The sequence below is a fragment of the Pristiophorus japonicus genome, chromosome 1 (genome assembly GCF_044704955.1).
Source record: "Pristiophorus japonicus isolate sPriJap1 chromosome 1, sPriJap1.hap1, whole genome shotgun sequence".
NCBI lineage: Eukaryota > Metazoa > Chordata > Chondrichthyes > Pristiophoridae > Pristiophorus > Pristiophorus japonicus.
Window position 1 is genome coordinate 13,402,666 of NC_091977.1, and position 27,275 is coordinate 13,429,940.

The 27,275-nt window shown below is 45.3% G+C and overlaps 1 protein-coding gene across 1 annotated transcript in view; it reads left to right on the forward strand.

Annotated features, from left to right (window-relative positions):
- The first annotated feature begins 908 nt into the window (after positions 1-908).
- Positions 909-27,275, forward strand: part of nat8l (N-acetyltransferase 8-like) — a 73,823-nt gene continuing 47,456 nt past the window's right edge. The window contains exons 1-2 of the mRNA XM_070893799.1: positions 909-1,281; positions 7,795-7,959. Coding sequence (XP_070749900.1) covers positions 909-1,281; positions 7,795-7,959 — 538 coding nt within the window. The remainder of the gene's footprint in view (positions 1,282-7,794; positions 7,960-27,275) is intronic.

The following is a 27,275-nucleotide window of genomic DNA, read 5'->3' on the forward strand; positions in this document are numbered from 1 at the left end:
GTGCTGGGGGCGCGGGGAGAGGGGTTACACACCAGCCCAGCCATGGCCCCGGATGTCCTGTCAGACTGCAGTGTGAAAGCTGTGAGCTTCAGCCTCTGATCACACATACACAATTCAGTATTGGGCCGGGGGGGAGGGAATGATACGATGAAAACCGCGACAGGAAATATTCACTCCTTAAAACCAGCTTACTGTAAAACTGCCCCCTCCTCAAAATACTAATCGGTTATGTATTTGCAGGCACAGCTGAATTTTTTCTGCAGGTGGGAGGGAGCAGTCAGCATTTCATATCCTCATTTCCCATTCATTGAGGGATCGAGACAAAAGAGGGAATTACATCGGTTGGAATAAAAATTGTGCAATCACCCCCCCCCCCCCCACACACACATTTTTCCCCCAACACTAAAACCCTCAATAATCACAATCCCTGTTAAAATGAGAGTTGATTGATTGCTGACACGGTTTATTTGGGTATTAATTTTGTTTTTTGTGCAGACATCAGCTTCTTCCTTTGATGCAGAGATGGGGAAAGATGTGATAGTATTTGCAAATGGGAGCCTGGCTGGAGTTGTTTCAGGCTCAATGCCCTCCCCCAGATCACATGGGGCAGCCTTTGCCCACCAACTGGAGAGCTGAGCCCCGCAAGCTGAATAGCGGCGACATCTCCCGCCCTATAAATGGGCGGGCAGGTGGAGAGCTCCAGCTCATTCATTCCAGTCGCTGCAACGGCAACAGGGGGGGTGGCAGGTACCAGGGAGTCTCTCTCTCTCTCTCTCTCTCTCTCCCCTTTATCACCACCTTCCCCCCCTCTATATATATATATATATTTGCTGCCCCCCCTCCCCACCCCTGCTCTCACATTTTAATCTTTTATTTTTTTTAAAAGTCGAACCGACGCCAGGTCTTTTATGCATTTTCTGCCACCCAAAATGGTTTGCGAGACGAAGATCGTGGCGGACGAAGAGATGCCGGGGTCGAAAAATGATGCCATCGTCTCCACCAGCCAGATGTGGCCCCCAGCACCAGCAGCACCAGCAGCAGCACCACAGACAACCGCCTCCTCCTCCTCTTCCTCCTCCTCCTCCTCCTCGCCCGTGGACTCCTCGCCGGCCCGCCATCACCTCAAGAGGGACGCCGTCTTCATTCGCGAGTTTCAGCTGAGCGACCAGCAGAGCGTGTGCCGCATTTTTTGCGAGGGGATCCTGGAGCGGATCCCCAACACGGCGTTCAGGGGGCTCAAACAACAGCCCAAGATCCTGCTGCTGTACTCCTGCCTGACCGGTAAGCCCCATTTCAGCATCACCCAACCCTCGAGAGATATAAGATGCACCCCCACCCTCTCCCTCCCCCTCTCTGTAAGATGCATTTTTCTGACACATGTATGACCAGGAATATTACTAATTGACATGCAGCCCTGATTATATTTACATTGTTATTATTTTTTTTAATTATATAAATATATCGAACTGTGTGCGATTTGTATTATTTAATTATTATGTTCTTATTTTAGAAGCCCCCCCCCAAAAAAAAAAATACAGACACTTCAATGTGGCGAGCGTTTTAATCTTTTAAGAGTTTTCAGTCTGATATCAATTTGAAAAAGTCATGGGAAAATACCGACTGCATTGCGAATGTAAGTGGAGCTCCGCTCGGTTCGGCGCTGACGGATCGGTGCTATACTGAGGCAGCGAGGCACCGGGGCAGCGAGGGGGTTCCCCGGGACCCGAGTGCACATCACACACAGGCGCTTCAGTTCATGGCGCCCCTGCTTGGGGCGGGTGGGGGGCGGGAGAGGCGGAGAGAGACAGGGCGGCAAATACGGAGCAGGTCAGTGTGTCCCACAGGTTACCCTCACCCAGGTACTCTCACCCAGGTACTCTTACCCAGTTACCCAGGTACTCTCACCCAGGTACTCTTACCCTGTTACCCAGGTACTCTCACCCAGGTACTCTTACCCAGTTACCCAGGTACTCTCATCCAGGTACTCTTACCCTGTTACCCAGGTACTCTCATCCAGGAACTCTTACCCAGTTACCCAGGTACTCTCATCCAGGTACTCTTACCCTGTTACCCAGGTACTCTCATCCAGGTACACTTACCCTGTTACCCAGGTACTCTCATCCAGGTACTCTCATCCAGGTACTCTTACCCAGGTACTTTTACCTATTACCCAGGAATTCTTACCCAGGTATTCTTACCCAGGTACTCTTACCCAGATACCCAGATACTCTTACCCAGGTACTCTTACCCAGATACCCAGGTACTCTTATCCAGGTACTCTTACCCAGATACCCAGGTACTCTTATCCAGGTACTCTTACCCAGTTACCCAGGTACGCTTACTCAGATACCCAGGTACTCTTACCCAGATACCCAGGTACTCTTATCCAGGTACTCTTACCCAGTTACCCAGGTATTCTTACCCAGATACCCAGGTACTCTTACCCAGATACCCAGGTACTCTTACCCAGAAACCCAGGTACTCTTATCCAGGTACTCTTACCCAATTACCCAGGTACTTTTACGCAGGTACTCTTACCCAGGTACTCTTACCCAGTTATCCAGGTACTCTTACCCAGATACCCAGGTACTCTTACCCAGGTACTCTTACCCAGATACCCAGGTACTCTTACCCAGTTACCCAGGTACTCTTACCCAGATACCCAGATATTCTTACACAGTTACCCAGGTACTCTTACCCAGAAACCAGGTACTCTTATCCAGGCACTCTTACCCAGTTACCCAGGTACTCTTACCCAGATACCCAGGTACTCTTACCCAGTTACCCAGGTACTCTTACCCAGATACCCAGGTACTCTAACCCAGGTACTCTTACCCAGATACCCAGGTACTCTTACCCAGTTACCAAGGTACTCTTACCCAGATACCCAGGTACTCTTATCCAAGTACTTTTACCCAGTTACCCAGGTACTCTTACCCAGGTACTCTTACCCAGATACCCAGGTACTCTTACCCAGTTACCCAGGTACTCTTACCCAAATAATCAGGTACTCTTATCCAGGTACTCTTACCCAATTACCCAGGTACTCTTATCCAGGTACTCTTACCCAGTTACCCAGGTCCTCTTACCCAGGTCCTCTTACCCATGTATTCTTACCCAGTTACCCAGGTACTCTTACCCAGATACACTTACCCAGTTACACAGGTACTCTTACCCAGTTACCCAGGTTTTCTTACACAGTTACTCTTACCCAGTTACCCAGGTATTCTTAGCAGGAACTCTTACCCAGTTACACAGGTACTCTTACACAGGTACTCTTACCCAGTTACCCAGGTACTCTTAAACAGTTACCCAGGTATTCTTATGCAGGTACTCTTACCCCGTTACCCAGGTATTCTTAGCAGGTACTCTTACCCAGTTACACACGTATTCTTAAACAGTTACCCGGGTATTCTTCCGCAGGTACTCTTACCCAGTTACCCACGTATTCTTACCCTGGTACCCAGGTATTCTTAGCAGGTACTCATTCCCAAGTACCCAGGTACTCTTAGCAGGTACTCTTACCCAGATACCCAGGTATTCTTACCCAGTTACCCAGGTACTCTTACTCAGTTACCCAGGTACTCTTACCCAGGTACTCTTACCCAGATACCCAGGTACTCTTACCCAGATATCGAGGTACTCTTACCCAGGTACTCTTACCCAGATACCCAGGTACTCTAACCCAGGTACTCTTACCCAGATACCCAGGTACTATTACCCAGGTACTCTTACCCAGTTACCCAGGTACTCTTACCCAGATACTCAGGTACTCTTACCCAGGTACTCTTACCCAATTACCCAGGTACTCTTATCCAGGTACTCTTACCCAGATACCCAGGTACTCTTACCCAGGTACTCTTACCTAGATACCCAGGTACTCTTATCCAGGTACTCTTACCCAGTTACCCAGGTCCTCTTACCCAGGTACTCTTACCCAGTTACCCAGGTACTCTTACCGAGATACTCTTACCCAGTTACACAGGTACTCTTACCCAGTTACCCAGGTATTCTTACACAGTTACTCTTGCCCAGTTATCCAGGTATTCTTAGCAGGAACTCTTACCCAGTTACCCAGGTACTCTTACCCAGGTACTCTTACCCAGATACCCAGGTACTCTAACCCAGGTACTCTTACCCAGATACCCAGGTACTATTACCCAGGTACTCTTACCCAGTTACCCAGGTACTCTTACCCAGATACTCAGGTACTCTTACCCAGGTACTCTTACCCAATTACCCAGGTACTCTTATCCAGGTACTCTTACCCAGTTACCCAGGTACTCTTACCCAGGTACTCTTACCTAGATACCCAGGTACTCTTATCCAGGTACTCTTACCCAGTTACCCAGGTCCTCTTACCCAGGTACTCTTACCCAGTTACCCAGGTACTCTTACCCAGATACACTTACCCAGTTACACAGGTACTCTTACCCAGTTACCCAGGTATTCTTACACAGTTACTCTTACCCAGTTACCCAGGTATTCTTAGCAGGAACTCTTACCCAGTTACCCAGGTACTCTTACCCAGGTACTCTTACCCAGTTACCCAGGTACTCTTAAACAGTTACCCAGGTATTCTTACGCAGGTACTCTTACCCCGTTACCCAGGTATTCTTAGCAGGTACTCTTACCCAGTTATCCACGTATTCTTAAACAGTTACCTGGGTATTCTTCCGCAGGTACTCTTACCCAGGTACCCAGGTATTCTTAGCAGGTACTCATTCCCAAGTACCCAGATACTCTCACCCAGGTACACTCGCCCAGGTATTCTTACCCAGTTACCCAGATACTCTTACCCAGTTACCCAGGTACTCTTACCCAGTTACCCAGGTACTCTCACCCAGGTACTCTTACCCAGTGCCCAAGGTACTCTTACCCAGGTACTCTTACCCAATTACCCAGATACTCTTACCCAGTTACTCAGGTACTCTTACCCAGGTACTCTTACCCAGTTACCCAGATAATCTTACCCAGATACTCTTACCCAGTTGCCCAAGAACTCTTACCCTGGTACACTTACCCAGTTACCCAGGTACTCTTACTCAGTGACCAAGGTACTCTTACCCAATTACCCAGATACTCTTACCCAGTTACCCAGGTACTCTCACTCAGGTACTCTCACCCAGGTATTCTTACCCAGTTACCCAGGTACTCTTACCCAGTTACCCTTACCCAATTACCCTGGTACTCTTACCCAGGTACTCAGATACTCTTGCCCAGGTACTCTTACCCAGGTATTCTCACCCAGTTACCCAGGTACTCTCACCCAGTTACCCAGATACTCTCACCCAGTTACCCAGGTATCTCACCCAGTTATCTAGATACTCTCACCCGTTACCCAGGTACTCTCACCTAGTTACCCAGATACTCTTACCCAGTTACCCAGATACTCTCACCCAGTTATCCAGATACTCTCATCCAGTTACGCAGGTACTCTCACCCAATTACCCAGGTACTCTCACCCAGTTACCCAGCTTCTCTCACCCAGTTACCCAGCTTCTCTCACCCAGTTACCCAGGTTCTCTCACCCAGTTACCCAGGTACTCTCACCCAGTTACCCAGGTACTCTCACCCAGGTACTCTTAACATCATATTCTTACCCGGGTACCCTTACCTACCTAGGTACTCTTATCATGGTATCCTCACCCAGATACCCATACCCAGGTACTCTCACCCAGGTACCCACACTCAGGTACCCTTCCCCACACCCAGATACCCATACCCATATACCCTTGCCCACGTACCCTCACCCATATACCCATATCCAGGTACCATTAATATGGTATCCTTAATATGGTAGCTTTACCCAGGTTGCCACTAACATCGTACCTTTCCCAGTTTTGCTTACCTAGATACCTCACCTAAGTTACTGTTACCTAGGTTAACTTTACCCAGGTTGCCCATGTACCCTTGATGTGGTACCCTTAACCCGGTAACTTTACCCAGGGTGCCACTAACATGGTATCCGCAACATAGTATTTTTATCCAGATTCCCTTACGCAGATTCCCTTACCCAGGTTACCATTACCCAGGTTGCTGTTACCCAGATTCCCGATTAACCATTACCCAGGTACCCTTAATATGGTAACATAAAATTTTTTTTGTTATTTGTTCATGGGATGTGGGCTTCATTGCCCATCCCTCATTGCCCTTGAGATGGTGGTCGTGAGCCACCTTCTTGAACCGCTGCAGTCCTTGTGGTTAAGGCGCTCCCACAGTGCTGACTTTGTCGTAGCGGTTTGGTCACAACTGAGTGGCTTGTTGGGCCATTTCAGAGGGCAGTTAAGAGTTAAATACATTGCTGTGGGTCTGAAGACCCATATAGGCCAGACCGGGTAAGGACGGCAGATTTCCTTCCCTGAATCGGTTGGGTTTTTCTGACAATCCGGCTGATACATGGTCACCATTACTGATACTAGCTTTTTAATTCCAGATTTATTTAATTAACTGAATTTAAATTCCCCAGCTGCCATGGTGGGATTTGAACTCGCGTCCCTGCTTCTGGATTACTAGTCCAGTAACATAACCACTATGTTACCGTACCCCGAAATACCCAGGTTGCCACTAACATGGTACCCGCAACATGGTATCCTTACCCAGGTTACCATTACTCAGATTCCCTTGCCCAGATTTCTGTACCCAGATTCCTGTACCCAGATACCCTTACCCAGATTCTCCTACCCAGGTTACCCTTGTACCATTACCCAGGTACCCTTACCCAGGTTGCCACTAACATGGTACGCGTAACATGGTACCTTAGCCAGATATCTTATCCAGATACTTTATGCAGATACCTTACCTAGGAATCCTCACCCAGGTCCCCTTATCACATGTGTTCATGGAGAGACTGGCCTGTTGTGTATCACTTAAGAATTTTCTGTTTATTTTGCATTTCAGCATTTGTAATTTTTTTATATCTCACACACTCTCATACAGTGGGAATATATGAACGTATATCCCATACAGCTAGGGCACATTCCTTGGGAATGTTTACCACCCACTATATGAATCTACATCCTGTATACACACACACACACACACACACACACACTGAGGGAATATCCCAGGGGATTATGCACCCTCCACTACATCCCAGGCACATAGGAAGGTGCACTGTTTGAACATGCGCCTCCCCTCCCCCTGCGGGAGTGCGCCTGACCTGCTCTGCCCACGCGCCGCACGTCCTCGCATCGCTGCCTGCTGACGGCTGTCGGGACCGTGTGGTGCGTGACCCTGGATCACCGTGCCCGTGCAGCGCGCTCCCAACATAGACAGAAGCTATGGGGGCGGGGAGATAGCTGAGGTGAAGAACAAGTTACCTTTTGAACATAATGCCAAAGATTGTTCCCAATCCCATTTCAGACTCTTTACAAAGAAAACCACTAGGTTTGTGGGAAGTTTGATACGTTGTTAAATGTGAAGAAGCTGATGTGCATTGAGGTGAGGAGGTTTTGTTGGAGGTGGCACACTGCACTGTGACAATCAGCAGACCCTGTGTTAACAATCTGACCAAATTGTTGTTTAAATTATGTGGTTGGTTTTGGTGGTAGAAGAGGTTTTAAAAACACAGTACTTACTGTGTGTGGGGACTCTTGCGAACATCTCCTGCAGTTGAGACAAACAAGCTATGTAAGTATATATATATATAGGCATTATTACTTTTACAATATGTGCATTAAATGTATATTTTTATACATGTGTGTTGTGTCTCTCCTCTGGGGTTGTTCCGAAATAAACACTCCATTCTCTTTTCTGACAGGTATCGTTTATTTCTTTCCCTTGTCTCCATAGTAATGTGCTTTTATCTGACCAAGTCCCTGGTGCTGACCTGCTGTGTGCCCACCTTACTATTGGGCTCGAGATACTACTACAGTAGGAAAGTTATCCTCAGCTATCTTGAGTGTGCACTACAAACCGACATGTCAGATATAGAACAATATTACATGAAGCCTGCAGGTATGTTCTCAATTTTCAGAAACATTAGGGGTGGGCTGGGATTATTTTGTAGGTTATTTGTTGGCCATTTGCCGTCTTTCAACCTCTGAATTAAAGCTCGCTTTGTGCCATTGTGCAACCTTTCAGTGATAACTTTAGAAGGAAACGGGAATAAAATGTGCGATCCGCAAGCAAAAATATACTGCGGATGCTGGAAATCTGAAATAAAAGCAGAAAATGCTGGAAATACTCAGCAGGTCAGGAAGCATCAGTGGAGAGAGGAACAGGGCTCACGTTTCAGGTCGATGACCTTTCTTCAGATCATCAACCTGAAACATTAGCTCTGTTTCTCTCTCCACAAAATGTGTGATGTTTGAGATTGGTTGGAGTTTTGCATTGAAACGTGGAAAAATAATACAATATACATTTGGTTACAAGGGCATCTCACTTTTGGCTCTCTGCGCTACGCAATCAGCAAGGCATAGGCTGGTAGCTTTTCATGCAAAGGGTAGTGGAAATTTGGAACTCGCTCTCCCAGAAGGTAGTGGATGCCGGGGATGTCAATTGAAATTTTCAAGACCGAGACTGTTAGATCTTTGCTGGGTAAAGGTATTGAGGTGATGTGGATCAGAGGTGGGTAAATGGAGTTGAGGTGCAGATCAGATTGGATAGAGGAACATACTCGAGGGGCTGAATGGCCTGCTCCTGTTCGATGTATCTGTATAAACTCTCCCCCCCCCCTCGCCACACCACCCATGACACAGTTTCTCAATATTGTAAACACTGATTAGCTGGGAGAGTAATTAATCCTAGACTTGTCGTGTGCACATCCTAGCTGCTCCCTGTCAGGCACTAGTGAATGGTGTAGGTGTGGACCAATGAAAGAGCTAGAAAATAAGTGAAGAGGGGGCAAAGAAAGCTGAGTTTTACATTTCAAACCATCGTTAATATTTAATGGAAAAACGGTCTGCCCTGTTTAGCAGCTCATTGCTGCTTCTTCCACTTCATGACAAAGCTAGAGATATTACTTTGTGAAGACCCCACCCTGCTGTGCTAGCGTAGTAACACAAGGTTTTGCCAACTTTTTCGAACCTCTTCACGTCGCAACTCCAGGACTGTAACTTTTTGTCTCGTTGAGAAATGAATAAACTTTCAACTTTGAAGAAAATCCTAAGCATTCCTTTATGCTTAGCTGTCCAAAATGTTGCTTCTATTCAAAGTTTTTTTGTCACTTCTTTTTAAATAACACCTTTGGATAGAATAGAAATAATGATTGTGTACGTTTTAGTTTAATATTATAATCGAATTGTGACTACTTCAAAGCGAACGCCATTACTTTGCTCACGATATGTATGCAGTTAGTTCCAAATAATTTAGTGTCCTCTACTGCACAAAAAAGTCAAATTATCCCATCATTTTAATTAATCAAGATAAACATCACAGAAAAGTGAGATTATAGAGCTATTTCTTTTTAAATTATTGGATAATTTGGATTAAGCGACTTTGAATTAAGGTTAGACTATGAATATATATATCCGTTTCTAACATTAAAAGTCTCGCTTATAGTGTGCACTTCCTGTGATATTCAAAGCAAATAAAATATCAATTTCTAAGTCAGATATTGAGGCCAAAGCTTCCTGTGCAACAGCATGGATATGTGTAGGCTGCCTGCGATTTCCCTCTCAGGGCATTGCTCAATGATGTGCTCCAGGGTCTGATTAGGAGCTCCACAGTCGCATGATGGGGATGCTTTAATCTTCCATCCATGGAGAAAGTGGCAGCATCTACCGGGACCAGTTCTGAGGCGGTTGGTGGTTGTCCACTGTTTGCGAGGAAGGTTGGATCCTTCAGGTTGTTAGTCTTGTCACACTATCCCGATCACATCTTTTCTGCCAACACATGAATTGTTATGAAGTAGAATGTCCTCTCACTCATTGTGAACAGCACAAATCTGTGGTGTATTATTTATAGAACAAATTATTTTAAATTGTGGATAGACATGATTATAAGTATGTGTATTGGTGAAAATATTTCCAGGCCAGCCTAGTGTCACACTCACAGGTCAGTTGTAAAGACAATTGATGGAGGTTCAAAATCACACCTCCACTTTAACACTAGCTTGTGATGGTAAACTATGCACCCAGGAGTGCTGAACAGAATTGGGTTGATGATGATGTAGTAAATGTTGGTAGAAGTTATAATAAAAATGTTATAATAAAAACAGACGATGCTGGAAACACTCAGCAGGTCAGGCAGCATCTGCAGAGAGAGAGACAGAGTTAACATTTGAGCTTTTTTACAGTTTGCTGCGTAGTGCTGTAAGATGGCAGCTACTATTCAGATTCAGAGTTGTAGGATGAAGGGAACTATGGAAGCCTCGTCCAGCATTTGCTGGTATTGCTCATTGCAGGTTCATCCCTCACTGGATGTTCATTATGTTGTATGGGTAAATGTCCCCTCCATGCAATATGGCTCTTAGTCTCTCCCAGGAGGAGAGGGAGCCATGGCATGAACCGAAGGGTGGGAGTGAGCACATAACACAGAGAAGTTACGTTAAACATGTATCGAACCTTGGCTGGACCACATTTGGAGTACTGTGCACAGTTCTGCTCTCCATATTATAAAAAGGATATAGAGGCACTGGAGTAGGTACAAAAAATGATTCACAAGGTTGATACTGGAACTGACAGAGTATATTTATCAGGAAAGTCTGAACAGGCTGGGGTTCTTTTCTCCAGAAAAGAGAAGGCTGAGGAGTGATCTGATAGAGGTCTTTAAGACTATGAAATGGTTTGATAGGGTAGATGTGGAGAAGATGTTTCCACTTATGGAGGAGACCAAAATATAAGATAATCACCAATAAGTCAAATAAGGAATCCAGGAGAAACGTCTTTACCCAAAAGCGTGGTAAAAATGTGGAACGCTCTCCCACCAGGAGTAGTTGAGGCGAATATCATGCATTTAATGGTAAGATAGATAAGGGAGAAAGGAATAGAAGGATATGCTGATAGGGTTAGAGGAAGAGGGATGGGAGTAGCATTGTATGGAGCATAAACATCGGCACGGACCTGTTGAAAAGAACGGCCTGTTTCTGTGCTGTAGACCCAATGTAACTCTAGGGACATAGATGTTTCTAGACAAAAAAGACTAAGGTCCATCTAGCTCACCTTTTACAATCCTGCTTCAGGCATGATACAACAATAATGGAGTTGTTGACTGATCGTGACAATCAATCTCAGTGGGCCTGATGACCTTTTCTCGTCCTAGATACATAACGAATTGGATCGAGATATCACCTCATCCCATTCAAGTTAATTAAACTACCTTATCCTGTTAAATTCAGAGAATATTCCATCAGTTCATTAATAGCCTAAATCTGCATCATCCAACAGCAAAATAATTAGCACCAGCACTGTCTGCATTTCACAAGCACATTATTCTACTCACAATTCCAACTGAAATCGATCCAGAGTTTCTGCAGATATACAGCTCCTCATAAGCACATTGCTACAATCCATTAATAGGCATTATTCTATATTTCACTGTTTGCCTTATTATTTAAGATGTAAGGACATGGGATTGTTCTCCTTAGAAGGTTGGGGAGTTATTTAATAGAGGCGTTTACAATTACGAAGGGTTTTGATTGAGTAAATAAGGAGAAACTGTTTTCACTGGCAGGAGGGTCAGTATCGAGAGGGCACAGATTTATTGGCAAAAAAATCTAAGGGGAAAATTAGAAGAATTTATTTTACGTAGTGAATTGTTACAATCTGGAATGCCCTTCCTGAAAGTGTGATGGAAACAGATTCAATAGTAACTTTTAAAATGGAATTGGATATGTACTTGATTAGGAGAAATATGCCAGGCTATGGGGAAAGAGCAGGGAAGTGGGTCTAATTGAATCTTTCAAAGAGGCGACAGGCAAGATGAAGCTGAATGACCTCCGTGTGCGCTATATCATTCTATGACTACTTTACTCCCAAACAGCCCTCCATGACTCACTGTATTTTAACACTTTTCTGACATACAATACTTTCATACCTGGGATAAAATTGACCATTCGAAGCTCAGTAACATGTTATGCTGTAACCTTTGGGGATATTCCAAAACATTTTCACCAGAGAAGTCAAGCTTTTGAAGTCATTTGATTTTACTGGAAAAAATAATTTTTCCAAAATGTACATTACAGGGTAAGTGCGCAGATCCCATGCTCCAATGCGCGCTGACCTCCAGCCAGCGTTATCACTGATCTGCTCTCCTTTTGAGTGCAACTGTCTGCTGGGGGAATCTGGTTTATACTGATACTAGAAAGCAAGACTTGCATTTATACAGCACCTTTTGCGACCTTAGAATATTCCAAAGTGCTTTACAGCCAATGAAATACCTTTGAAATGTAGTCACTGTCGCAATGTAGGGAAACGCGGCAGCCAATTTGCGCTCAGCAAACAGCAATGTGATGATGACTAGATAATCTCATTTCAATGATGTTGGTTGAGGGAAAAATATTGGCCAGGACACCAGGGAGAGCCCTGCTGCTCTTCCTCAATATAGTGCCATGGGATCTTTTATGCCCACCCGACAGGGCAGATGGGGCCTCGGTTTAGCGTCGCTTCCAAAAGACGGCACCTCCGACAGTACAGCACTCCCTCAGTACTGGCATTGAGAGTGTCAGCCTAGATTTTTGTGCTCAAATCTCTGGAGTGAGATTTGAACCCATGACCTTCTAACTAAGAGGTACGAGTGCTACCCACGGCTGAGACCTAACACCGAGACTTAGTACTACATAATACCGTTCGCCGAATGCCCTAGATAACTGAACCAACGGCTGTATTCGTGGGTGTATTTTAAGGGTGGTTGAAGCAGGCACTATACTTGACATTCAAATGAGGGAATGCAGACCAGGTGTATTTAAATGCAGGCACCCAGCTCTGCCCATCCACTTGATAGTGACCTTTTCCGCATTGCAAAATGGCCGCTGGGTTGCTTCTAGTGTTGAAAAAAAAACCACAACCAAACCTGCAGCCTCCACCTAGAAGGATAAGGGCAGCAGGCTGGTGGGAACAACATCACCTGCACTATGGTTCTGGCAACTGCTGGCAGATGGGCCAACAATTATTCTGCCGTCTTTCAGTTAAAATGTATTTTTCCCCCAGCTTGTTTTAAGCCTCACCCTACAATGAACAAATCACGAGCTGGGATTTCGGGGAGGTGATTGTTCCTTGGTTTCTTCCAATGTTAATCTCTTAACTGTCCCCAGTGGCTCTTCAATTTTCTGCTATTGGGGGCAAGTGTTTCGCTCCACCACTTGGCAGTGTCCTGTTGTGAGTTGGGCGAAATCAGGAGCAGCTGAATCTTCATTCTAATACTCCAGCAAGTTCTGTGCTGCCTCTCGGAAACTGGGGGGGGGGGGGTGGGGGGGCGGGTATTTTTGGCTTGGGTGATAGCGATTCAGCCGACTATTTTGATTTCCCTTAGGAAATTAAAATCGGGAGAGATGTATAAGAGGGGGCTGAATCAGTATTGCCTGTTTTATGCAATCATCCAAAGTCACAATTACCCCCACTCTTTAATCTCTATCTTTCTATGGATATCCTCTGTTAGTAACTTGTCTACTGTCCCCATTCGTGGTAGCTAACATGGAGAATCCAGTCAATAGATCTACCATGTCCTGATCATCACCAGAATGATAGTGGGGCTAAAATACTTAAATTATGAGGACTGGTTGCAGAGACTAGGATTTTATTTCCTTGAGTATAGAAGATTATGGGGTGATCTAATTGAGGTGCTCAAGTTGATTAAAGGATTTGATAGGAAAGATAGAAAGAAACGATTACCCCTGGTGTGGGGGTTGGGGGGGTGGGGGGTAATGCAGAACAAGGGGGCGTAACCTTAAAATTAGAGTCAGGCCGTTCAGCAGTGATGTCAGGAACCCCTTCTTCACACAAAGGGTAATGGAAATCTGGAACCCTCTCCCCCAAAAAGCTGTTGAGGCTGGAAGTCAATTGAACATTTCAAAACTGTCAATTAATAGATTTTTGTCAGGCAAGGGTATTAAGGGTTACCGAACCAAGGCAGGTAGATGGAGTTAAGATACAGAACGGCCATGATCTCATTAAATGGGAGAACAGGCTCAAGGGGCTGAATGGCCTCCTCCTGTTCCTATGTTCAAATCACCAACTGTGTGTAGGGAAAACCAATTTAACCATAATAAAGTGTGTGGGATGTTAAGTGTACGCATAGTTTATACCCTTGAAGACTGACATTATGGCTCTTGCACTAAAGTGTTAGTATCATTGGAATCCTCGCTGCCCATTTATAGATGTATAGGAGCAGGGAAGCAAAACTCAAATTAGTTTTTATCTTTGAAGGATTACAGATGTATAACCACTTGCATCATGCTCAACAGAATGAACAAATGAATAGAGTTCTAAAATGTAATAATACATTCCATCTACGGGTTCGGATATGTGTGCATTTTTTAAATTCATTTTTGTGATTGGGCGTCACTGGCTGGCAAGGCCGGTATTTATCTCTCCTGGTTGCCCTGAGAAGGTGGTGGGACTTCAATTCCTTGTCGCCCTTTTTCTACAACGGAGTGACTTGCAGGTTCACTTCAGGGACACTTAGGGGTCAACCACGCTGGTGTGAGATTGGAGTCACGTGTAGGCCAGACCGGGTAAGGATGGCAGATTTCCTTCCCTAAACAACATTAGTAAACCAGTTGGGTTTTTAACGACAGTCCAACAGCTTCTTATTGATACCAACTTTTCATTTCCAGATTGTTTAAGATCGAATTCAAATTCACAAACTGCTGTGGTGGGATTGGCACTCATGTCCTCTGGATTACTGATCCAGTAATATCACCACAACACTACCCATTCGTGTGTGTGTGTGTGTGTGTGTGTGGTTGGTGGGGTGGTCTATGTGTAATGTTGGGGCTCCAAGCCAATATATTGCATTATGGAATAGTTCGGAAGGATCCTAAAACGCTGTCATTCCCACACAGTAAGTTCCCAGTTACAGAGTGTCAAATTGCCAGGATGAACTTTTTGCTCTTTGAACAGGTACATGGGGTCTTCAAGTAACAGCTGGAGTGACAGAAACTTAAACAATGTAGTACCCTTTGGAACTTCCCTGCAGTGTTAGCCCACATCACACACTCAAGTCTTGTTGGGCTTGAAAGAAAAAAGAAAAACTTGCATTTATATAGCACCTTTCACAACCTCAGGACATCCCAAAGCACTTTACAGCCAATTAAGTACTTTTGAAGTGTAGTCAAATGTAGGAGACGCGGCAGCTAATTTGCGCACAGCAAGCTCCCACAAACACCAGTGCGATAATGACCAGAAAGCTGTTTTTAGTGATGTTGGTTGAGGGATAAATATTGGCCAGGACACCGGGGATAACTGCCCACCTCTTCTTTGAAATAGCGCCATGAGATTGTTTACGTTCACCTGAGAGGGCAGACTTGGCTTCGGCTTAACGTCACATCCAAAAGACGGCACCTCCGACAGTGCAGCACTTCCTCAGTGCTGCACTGGGAGCGTCAGCCTGGATTTTTGTGCTGAAGTCTCTGGAGTGAGACTTGAACCCACAACCTTCTGACTCCGAGGCCCTATTAAACACAACACGCCCATAAAATCTTAACTGTTCCGTACATTGAGAGGATTTTTTTTTTTTCTTTACATTTTCTTCCCCAGCCATTTAAAACGTGCATTGTATGTATTTTCTCCCTCTCTCTTTAGATCTCACATACCACGCAACTTCCCCAAGCTGAGCAGGCGAGCAGCTCCTGCTTTCATCGACCAAGCTCCGGAAGATCCATAAGGAGGGGGCCAGGGGTGGACTCCTACCATCCGCTTTCCATCTGTGCTTGTGGAAGAGTGCCTGGCCTCTGCTCAGCACCTGCCCTCTCCCCCCACGCCCCCCCTCTTTAGTGGGACACAGCCCAAGAACAGTGGCTCGCCGTGTGGGGACCCGAGCGTGCAGGCCTGCTAAGTACCAGTAAGTGGCAGAGTGTGCTGGGGCAGCGACACACTGCACGGTTGTGCTGCCCCTGCTTCTGCTGCCAAAAACATTGTTCTCCAAATCTCTTGTGTGGTCCCTGAAACTGTTTTTGTGTGTTGTTCCGCTGTCAATTCAGCAGCCCTGGCGTCTCTTGAAACAGATGACTTAAGTGGACAGGTGGCACCATACTCGGGTGACCTTTTATAACATTGTCAGGACAGATAGAACATAAGAAATAGGAGCAGGAGCAGGCCATTTGGTCCCTCGAGCCTGCTCCGCCATTCAGTAAGATCATGGCTGATCTGATCATGGACTCAGCTCCACTTCCCCGCCCGCTCCCCATAACCCTCGACTCCCTTATCGCTCAAAAATCTGTCTATCTCCGCCTTAAATATATTCAATGACCCAGCCACCACAGCTCTCTGAGGCAAAGAATTTCACAGATTTACAACCCTCCGAGAGGACAAATTCCTCCTCATCTCAGTTTTAAATGGGCGGCCCCTTATTCTGAGACTATATCCCCTAATTTTAGTTTCCCCTATTTATCCACTCTGCATCCACCTTGTCGAGCCCCCTCAATATCCTATATGTTTCGATAAGATCACCTCTCATTCTTCTGAACTCCAATGTGTATAGGCCCCAACCTACTCAAATTATCTTCATAAGTCAAACCCCTCATCTCCGGAATCAACCTAGTGAACCTTCTCTGAACAACCTCCAATGCCTTAAATATGGAGACTAAAACTGTAGACAGTGCTCTAGGTGTGACCTCACCAATACCCTGTACAGTTGTCGCAGGACTTCTCTGCTTTTATACTCTATCCCCCTTGCAATAAAGGCCAACATTCCATTTGCCTTCCTGATTACTTGCTGTACCTGCATACTAACTTTTTGTGTTTCATGCACAAGGGCCCCCAGGTCCCTCTGTACTGCAGCACCATTTAAATTATAATTTACTTTTCTATTTTTTCTGCTAAAGTGGATAACCTCACATTTTCCCACATTGTACACCATCTGCCAAATTTTTTCCCACTCACTTAGCCTGTCTATATCCCTTTGCAGGATTGTCGTTGGTAGACTGGCCCCTCGGGTTATGATTTTAGGCTTGAAATATCAAATCATACAAAGCAGAAGGAGGCCATTCGGCCCATCGTGCCTGAGCCTGCTGAAAGAGCGATCCCATTCGACCCACTCCCCTGCTCTTTTCCCACTCCCCTGCTCTTTTCCCACTCCCCTGCTCTTTTCCCACTCCCCTGCTCTTTTCCCACTCCCCTGCTCTTTTCCCACTCCCCTGCAGCTTTCTCCTTTTCTGATATTTATCCAATTCGCCTTTTATTAGTTACTATTGACACTGCTTCCATCAACCTTTCAGGCAGTGCGTTCCAGATCATAACAACTCGCTGCGTAAAATAAAATTCACCTCATCTACCCGCTGTTATCTTAAATTATCTTAAATCTGTGTCCTATGGTTACCGACCCTTCTCCCACTGGAAATTGTTTCTCATTATTTACTCTGTCAAAACCCTTCATAATTTTGAACACCTCGATTAATTCTCCCCTTCACCTTCCCTCCTCCAATCCCATCTTCTCCAGTCTCTCCACATAACTTTACTCCCTCATCGCTGGTACCATTTTAATAAATCTCCGCACCCTCTCCAAGGCCTTGACATCCTTCCTAAAGGATGGTGCCTAGAACTGGACACAATACTCCAGCTGAGGACCAGCCAGTGATTTATAAAGCTTTAGCATAACATAACATGTACTCTATACCTCTATTTGTAAAGCCCAGGATCCCATGTGCTTAAGAACACAAGAAACCGGAGCAGGAGTCGGCTATCCGGCCTCCAGAGCCTGCTCCGCCATTTAACATGATCGTTGCTGATCCGATCATGGACTCAGGTCCACTTATTCTGCCACCTCTAAAGAATCATAGAATCATGCACAAAATAGATCTGTGAGCCCCCAGGTCTCTCTGTTCCTACACCCACTTTGTACTCTTTAGTTTGTATTGCCTCTCCTCATTCTTCCTTCAAAATTGTATCAATTTCACACTTATCTATTAAATGTCATCTGTCATGTGACAGATTTCACTGGTCTGTCTATGTCCTCCTGAAATCCGTTACTATCCTCCTCATTGTCACTATGTTTCTAAATTTCGTATCATCTGCAAACTTTGAAATTGTGCCCTTTATACCCAAGTTCAGGTCATGTATATACAGGCAACTCTTGATTATCCGGGTCCCTCGGGGATTGGGCTATTCCGGGTAAACGATTTTTCCGTGAGGGTGAGTCTACATTTTAAAGTTATTGTCTCTAAACGATTCCCCACCACCGACGTTACGCTCGGCCTGTAGTTACCGGGTTTATCCCCCTTTTTTTGAGCAGGGGTGTAACATTTTAAACTATCCGGTCCTCTGGCAACACCCCCATATCCAATGATTGAAATATTGTAGCCAGAGCCTCCGCTATTTCTACTTTTACTTCCCTCATCAACATAGGGTGCATCCCTATGTTGATGAGGGAAGTAAAAGTAGAAATAGCTTTAATGAATCAATACAATCAGCTACAAACAGCAACAAAAGATGAACATTACCAGCGTGCATGTACAGGTTCTGTGCCTGGAACCTGGTGCCAGCCCTGCCCCTGTTCCCAACGTCAGCGGCGGCTGCGAGAGACAGCGGCTGCAGCAACGCGCACACACACACACACACACACATACCAACAAAGCAAGGGCAGAGGAGGGTGACTTCTACGGTGTGTGAGAGAGAGAGAGAGAGAGAGAGAGAGAATGTGCGAGTGTAAGAGAGAGAGAGAGAGTGTGAGAGAGAGAGAATGAGCGAATACAAATGAGCACAGTGTTTGGAAGGCTATTTTTCCAAATTATTTGGAGCTGTCTTTTCGCTTGTTTGCAACAGAATTTTAAATTCCGTTGCAACGGTTTCCCATTGGATCCGTGTACTGACAATCGAGAGTTGCCTGTATCACAAAAAGAGCAGTGGTCCCAACACAGCTTCTGGGGGGGGGGGTGATCACCGCTGTGTATAACCGATCAGCACTACTCTCTGCTTTCTGTCTCTTCGCCAATTCCGTATGCACGCTTAAACCCTTCAACCCCCATAAGCTTCAATTTTGCGAAAAAGTATGTTAAGTGCCTCTTTTGAAAGTCCATTTTCATAACATCAACCGCACTACCCTCATCAACACTCTCCGTTACTTCATCAACGAACTCGATCGTTAGTTAAACATGATTTGCCTTGAACAAATCCGGGCTGGCTGACAATTTATTTTGTCCTGGATTATTGTCTCTAAACGATTCCCCACCACCGACGTTACGCTCGGCCTGTAGTTACCGGGTTTATCCCCCTTTTTTTGAGCAGGGGTGTAACATTTTAAACTATCCGGTCCTCTGGCAACACCCCCATATCCAATGATTGAAATATTGTAGCCAGAGCCTCCGCTATTTCTACTTTTACTTCCCTCGTCAACATAGGGTGCATCCCATCTGAACTGAGTGACTTTTCTACTTTGAGCACTGCCAACCTTTTAAGTACCTCATCTGTATCTATTTGTCTCCTAGCCAATTTCTCTACTTTACTGTGATTAAAAACAGAAAATGCTGGAAATACTCAGCAGGACAGGCAGCATCTGTGGAGCGAGAAATAGAGTTAACGTTTCAGGTCGATGACCCTTCGTCAGAACTGAAGAAGGTTAGAGATATAACAGGTTTCAAGCAAGTGTAGGGGCAGGGAAAGGGGGGGGAGAGGAAAGAACAAAAGGGAAGGTTTGTGATAGGATGGAAGGCAGGAGAGATTAAATGGCAAAAGGGACGATGATGCGAGGTAAAAGGAGATGGTAATGTGGCAAGTAAAGAAGCAAAAGATAGGTCTAGAGGAGGTATAAATGGGAATAACAGAATCCTCAGCAACAACTGCTGTCTGGAAAAATGGGAGCAGTGGTTCATTGTTCAACTCAATGTTGAGTCCAGAAGATTGTAAAGTGCTAGTAAAAGTATGAGGCAAACTAATGGGACTAAAGGTGGACAAGTCCCCTGGACCCGATTGCCTGCATGCCAGGGTATTAAAAGGAGTAGCTGCAGAGATAGTGGGTGCATTGGTTGTAATCTACCAAAATTCTCTGGATTCTGGGGTGGTCTCAGCGGACTGGAAAACCGCAAATGTAACGCCCCTATTTAAGAAAGGAGGGAGACAGAAAGCAGGAAACTATACACCAGTTAACCTAACATCTGTCGTTGGGAAAATGCTGGAGACCATCATTAAGGAAGTAGTAGCAGGACATTGAGAAAATCATAATGCAGCCAAGTAGAGTCAGCATGGTTTTATGAAAAGGAAATCATGTCTGACAAATTTGCTGGAGTTCTTTGAGGATGTAATGAGCAGGGTGAATAAAGGGGAACCAGTAGATGTCGTGTATTTGGATTTCCAGAATGCATGCGATAAGGTGCCACATAAAAGGTTACTGCACAAGATAAGAGTTCACGGGGTTGGGATAATATATTAGCGTGGACAGAGGATTGGCTAACTAACAGAAAACAGAGTCAGGATAAATGGGTCATTTTCCGGTTGGCAAACAGTAACTAGTGGGGTGCCACAGGGATCAGTGTCGGGGCCTCAACTATTTACAATTTATATTAATGACTTGAAGGGACCGAGTATAATGTAGACAGGTTTGCTGATGATACAAAGATAGGTGGGGAAGCAAGTTGTAAGGAAGATTCAAAGAATCTGCAAAGGGATATAGACAGGCTAAATGAGTGGGTAAAAATTTGGCAGATGGAGTATAACGTGGGAAAATGTGAGGTTATCCACTTTGGTAGAAAAAAATAAAATTATTATTTAAATGGGGAGAGATTACAAAATACTGTGGTACAGAGGGTCCTTGTGCACAAAAAGTTAGTATGCAGGTGCAGCAAGTAATCAGGAAGGCAAATGGAATGTTGGCCTTTATTGCAAGGGGGATAGAGTATAAAAGCAGGGAAGTCCTGCTACAACTGTACAGGGTATTGGTGAGGCCACATCTGGAGTACTGCGTACAGTTTTGGTCTCCTTAGTTAAGGAGGGATATACTTGCATTGGAGGCAGTTCAGAGAAGGTTCACGAGGTTGATTCCTGAGATGAAGGGATTGTCATTTGAAGAAAGCTAGAGCAGGTTGGGCCTATAATCATTGGAGTTTAGAAGCATGAGAGGTAACCTTATTGAAACGTATAAGATTCTGAGGGGGCTTGACAGGGTAGATGCAGAGAGGATGTTTCCCCTCATGGGAGAATTTAGAACTAGGGGGCATAGTTTCAGAATAAGGGGTCGCCCATTTAAAACAGAAATGAGGAGGAATTTCTTCTCTCAGGGGGTCGTGAATCTTTGGAATTCTCTACCCCAGGGAGCTGTGGAGGCTGGGTCATTGAATGTATTTAAGGTGGAAATAGACAGATTTTCGAATGATAAGGGAGTCAAGGGTTACGGGGAGCGGGCAGGGAAGTGGAGTTGAGGTCAGGATCAGATCAGCCATGATCTTATTGAAGGGCGAAGCAGGCTCGAGGGGCCAAATGGCCTATTCCTGCTCCTATTCCTTATGTTCTTAATCGGTGCTCTTCCTCAAGCTTATGTTGAGCTTCATTGGAACCGTGTAAGAGGCCGGGGACAGAGAGGTGAGAGTGGGAGTGGGACGGAGAATTAAAATGACAGGCAACCGGAAGCTCGGGGTCACGCTTACGGACTGAATGGAGGTGTTCCGGAAAGCGGTCGCCCAATTTGTGTTTGGTTCCCCCCCAATGTAGAGGAGACCGCATCGTGAGCAGCGAATATACTATACTAAATTGAAAGAAGAACAAGTAAATGGCTGATCCTCTTTGAGTATCTTCACTGTTGATTTTTCCTTTGCTGCGACATTGGCAGCATCGTCTTGTTTTGTGAAGACAGATAGATGCATAGTACTCATTCAGTACCTCAGCCATGCCCTCTGTCTCCACAAGAAGATTTCCTTTGAGGTCCTTAATCGGCCCCACTTTTCCCTTAACTATCCTATTACTCTTTACATGTTTGTAAAAAACTTTAGTATTTGCTTTTATGTGACCCGCTAATCTTTCCTCATACATTCTCTTTGCCACTCCCATTTTCTTTATCAGTTCTTCTCTGCACTTCCAGTATTCAGTTTGATTCTCCACTGTGTTATGAATCTTACACGGATCCTCAGCCTCCTTTTTCTGTTTGATTTAGTCATCGAGGGAGCTCTGGCTTTGAATGCCATTCCTTTCCCCCCCCCCCTCAGGAATGTGTGTAGTGTGCACTTGAACAATCTCCTCTTTAAAGGCCTCCCGTTGCTCATTTACCGTTTCACCTGCCAGCCTTTCTTTCCAATCCTTTTCAATTGGCTGAAATTAGCCCTCTTCCAGCTGATTATCTTCACCATTGATTGTTCCTTGACCTTTTCCAGAACTGCTCTAAACTCAATGATACTGTGATGACCGTTTCCCAAATCCCTTCCCACTGAAACATGTTCCACTTGCCCCGCTTCATTCCCCAGAATCAGATCCAGTACTGCCTCCTTGATCGTTGGCCTGGAAACAGTTCTCCTGAACACATTTCAGAAATCCTTCCCCCTCGCTGCCCGTAACACTGTTACTATCCCAGTCTATATTAGGATAATTGAAGTTCCTCCATTGTCACTACTCCATTATTTTAACCTTTCTCAAATTTGTTTTCAGATTTGCTCCTCCATCTCCTCCCCACTATTTGGGGAGGGGGGAGGGCTATAGTTTACACTCAGCAGCGTGACAGCTCCTCTTCTGCTCCATAACTCAAACCAAATCGATTCTGCCGTTGAACCTTAAAGCGCACCATCCCTTGCCAGGGCTGTAACAGTATCTTTGATCAATACTGCCACCTCCCACTTTTTTCCCCTTCCCTATTCCTAAATACACTGGAGCCAGGAATGTTGAGTTCCCATTCCTGCCCTTGTTTGAGCCTGGTCTCCATTATTCATATCATAGGATCATAGAAGTTTACGGCACAGAAAGAGGCCAACAAAGAGCTAACCGGCTTAATCCCACTTCCCAGCTCTTGGCCCATAGCCCTGTAGGTTACAACAATTCAAATACATTTTAAATGTGGCGAGGGTTTCTGCCTCTACCACTCTTTCAGGCAATGAGCTCCACCACCCTCTGGGTGATAAAAGTTCCCCTCTAAATCTTCTACCAATTATTTTAAATCTATGCCCCTGGTTATTGACTCCTCTGCTAAGGGAAATAGGACCTTCCTGTCCACTCTACCCCTCGTAATTTTGTACACCTCAATTAAATCGCCCCTCAGCCTTCTCTGTTTCAAAGAAAACAACCCCAGCCTATCCCATCTCTCCACGTAGCTAAAATTCTCCAATCCTGGCAGCATCCTTGTAAATCTCCTCTGTACCCTCTTCAGTGCAATCACATAATTCCTGTAATATCTCTGGATTTGAATGCTTTTTAAATGAATGACTGTGGCCAGTAAATGTAAAATTATGGAGCACCTTTAATTTTCCTGTCATAAGATGCCCCACGTCTTTCCATGTTTGGAAATCAATTTTGTAACCGTGTGAATTTTTCCATCCTTAATTTGGTTTTCCTTTTTTTTTATTTTAGATCCTAGTATGGCACTGTGGAGCATTCCATTCTTAATTTTCACCAGGTGACTTGTTTGTATATTATGAATTATTTACCAAACCATCAGAGGGATGTATCCATGGATGAACAAGCTAATGTTAACCAATTTCTAGCGCATACCCATACAGACCTGATTTTAACCCTGCCCGCCCAAGAAACCGGGTGGGCGGGCAGTTAAAATGGAGGCCGAGTGGGTGGGTGTTTCCCATTACGTTTCCGACACATTCGCGCCATCGCCCCCGACCGTGGGCAAGGTGCCCGACTCTGACAGCCAGGGCCCTCTTCGATATTTAAGTGTCGAGGTCTGATGACATCATTCGGACCGAGATGCGATTGGTGACCAGTCAGTGAAAGATGGCGGAAAGGAGGAAGGGCTCTGGAAGAGACTCGGGTAAGTTTAATTGCTTAACCAGGGATCAGTGCTGGGACCCCAACTATTTACAATCTACATTAACGACTTGGAAGAAGGGACTGAGTGTAACGTAGCCAAGTTTGCTGATGATACAAAGATGGGAGGAAAAGCAATATGTGAGGAGGACACACAAAAATCTGCAAAAGGGCATAGACAGGCTAAGTGAGTGGGCAAAAATTTGGCAGATGGAGTATAATGTTGGAAAGTGTGAGGTCATGCACTTTGGCAGAAAAAAAATCAATGAGCAAGTTATTATTTAAATAGGGAAAGATTGCAAAGTGCTGCAGTGCAGCGGGACCTGGGGGTACTTGTGCATTGAACGCAAAAGGATAGTATGCAGGTACAGTAAGTGATCAGGAAGGCCAATGGTATGGAGTATAAAAGCAGGGAAGTCTTGCTACAGCTATATAAGGTATTGGTGAGGCCACACCTGGAATACTGCGTGCAGTTTTGGTTTCCATATTTACAAAAGGCAGTTCAGAGAAGGTTCACTAGGTTGATTCCGGGGATGAGGGGATTGACTTATGAGGAAAGGTTGAGTAGGTTGGGCCTCTACTCATTGGAGTTGAGAAGAATGAGAGGTGATCTTATCGAAATGTATAAGATTATGAGGGGGCTTGACAAGGTGGATGCAGAGAGGATGTTTCCACTGATGGGGGAGACTAGAACTAGGGGGCATGGTCTTAGAATAAGGGGCCGCCCATTTAAAACTGAGATGAGGAGAAATTTCTTCTCTCAGAGGGTTGTAAATCTGTGGAATTTGCTGCCTCAGAGAGCTGTGGAAGCTGGGACATTGAATATATTTAAGACAGAAATAGACAGTTTCGTAAACAATAAGGGGATAAGGGGTTATGGGGAGCGGGTTCCTGACCGAACACGGCATGACTGATGAGGTGGCAGGCGGGCGGGAAGGAGCGGGATATCTGGCAGAAGGAGGTTGCAGCCCAGGTCCCGACGTAAGTGAGGAGGGCGGGGGGGCGTGGTGGGGTGGGTGCAGTGGTAGGGGGTGGTTGGAGGTGATCACGGTCTGGGGTGGTGGAGGCAAATAGCACAGATACATTTAAGTAAGCTACATTTGGATAAACACATGAGGGAGAAAGGAGTTGGATATGTTAGATTAAGTAGGGTGTGAGGAGGTTCAAGTGGAACAGCCTGGACAAGTTGGGCCGAATGACCTCTTTCTGTGCTGTACATAGTGTCAGCTGTGGCTCAGTGGGTAGCAAACTCGCCTCTGGGTCAGAAGGTCGTGGTTCAAGTCCTACTCCACAGACTTGAGCACATAAATCTAGGCTGACACACCAGCGCAGTGCTGAGGGAGTGCTGCACTGTCGGAGGTGCCGTCTTTTGGATGAGACGTTAAACCGAGGCCCCGTATGACCTCGGGTGGACGTAAAAGATCCCGTGGCACTGTTTCGAAGAAGAGCAGGGGAGTTCTCCCCAGTGTCCTGGCCAATATTTATTCTTCAATTAACATAACGAAGACAGATTATCTGATCATTATCACATAGCTGTTTGTGGGAGTTTGCTGTGCGCAAGTTGGCTGCCTCTTTCCTACATTATAACAGTGACTACACTTCAAAAGTACTTCATTGGCTGTAAAGTGCTTTGAGATGTCCCGGTGGTCATGAAAGATGCTATATAAAAGCAAGTATTTTTTGTTTTACTTTCTATGTTATTCAATGAATAAAAGGTAGTTACATTTGCAGATGACACCGAACTAGGGGGATTGGGGGTGAGGGGGTTGTGACAATATAAATTGCAGCACAGGATGGAATGGAAAACTGAGGCAGGGTGCATAGCGGGCTGCTGATTTGATGCTGTCGGTGTTTGCCCCATGTCTCGGTCCTTCACAAGGAGATTCAGCTCTTTTTTTTGTAAGCAGAGCATTTTAGAAACAAAATTCTGCCAGACTTATCCAGGCAGAAAGTCACCCGGTATGCTGAGTCTATCTGTTGTCATGGCCACTTGCAATTGGAAGCACTTTTTTCAATATCTGACTATCTGGGAACATGCAATTCTGTAGAAGCCAGCGAGCAATGGAGGATGTCACTGGTTTTTATCTCCACTGTCTCCCGGTAGAATTAACCCTTCCCCATCACCAAGAATGTGCAATTCATGCAACCGAGTCATTGGTCAACTTGGAATCACAGAATCATATGGCACAGAAGGAGGCCACTGTGCCTTTGAAAGAGCAATCCAATTAGTCCCACTCATCTCTGCTCTTTCCGCGTAGCCTTGAAAATGTTTCCTTTTCCAGTATTTATCCAATTCCCCTTTTGCAAGTTATGCTACAGTTATATAAAGCTCTGGTCGTAAGAACATAAGAAATAGGAGCAGGAGTAGGCCATTCGGCCCCTCGAGCCTGCTCCGCCATTCAATAAGATCTTCTACCTCAACTCCACTTTCCTGCACTATCCCCATATCCCTTGATTCCCTTAATATCCAAAATATCGATCAGACACCAGCTTTGGGATGCCCTGAGGTCGTGCAAGGTGCTATATATATCTATGTATGTAAGGTCTTTCTTTTACTATTGCTAAGCTTCAAAAAATAACCTGGATTAAGAAACATGTTGGCCTTCATAGCGAGGGGATTTGAGTACAGGGGCAAGGAGGTGTTGCTACAGTTGTACAGGGCCTTGGTGAGGCCACACCTGGAGTATTGTGTACAGTTTTGGTCTCCTAACTTGAGGAAGGACATTCTTGCTATTGAGGGAGTGCAGCGAAGGTTCACCAGACTGATTCCCGGGATGGTGGGACGGACCTGTCAAGAAAGACTGGATCAACTGGGCTTGTATTCACTGGAGTTCAGAAGAATGAGAGGGGACCTCATAGAAACGTTTAAAATTCTGACGGGTTTAGACAGGTTAGATGCAGGAAGAATGTTCCCAATGTTGGGGAAGTCCAGAACCAGGGGTCACAGTCTAAGGATAAGGGGTAAGCCATTTAGGACCGAGATGAGGAGAAACTTCTTCACCCAGAGAGTGGTGAACCTGTGGAATTCTCTACCACCGAAAGTTGTTGAAGCCAATTCACTAAATATATTCAAAAAGGAGTTAGATGAAGTCCTTACTACTCGGGGGATCAAGGGGTATGGTGAGAAAGCAGGAAGGGGGTACTGAAGTTGCATGTTCAGCCATGAACTCATTGAATGGCGGTGCAGGCTAGAAGGGCCGAATGGCCTACTCCTGCACCTATTTTCTATGTTTCTATAATTGCCAGTTTGTAAAACTTACTGATGACACGAAGATAGAGATTGGCAATCAA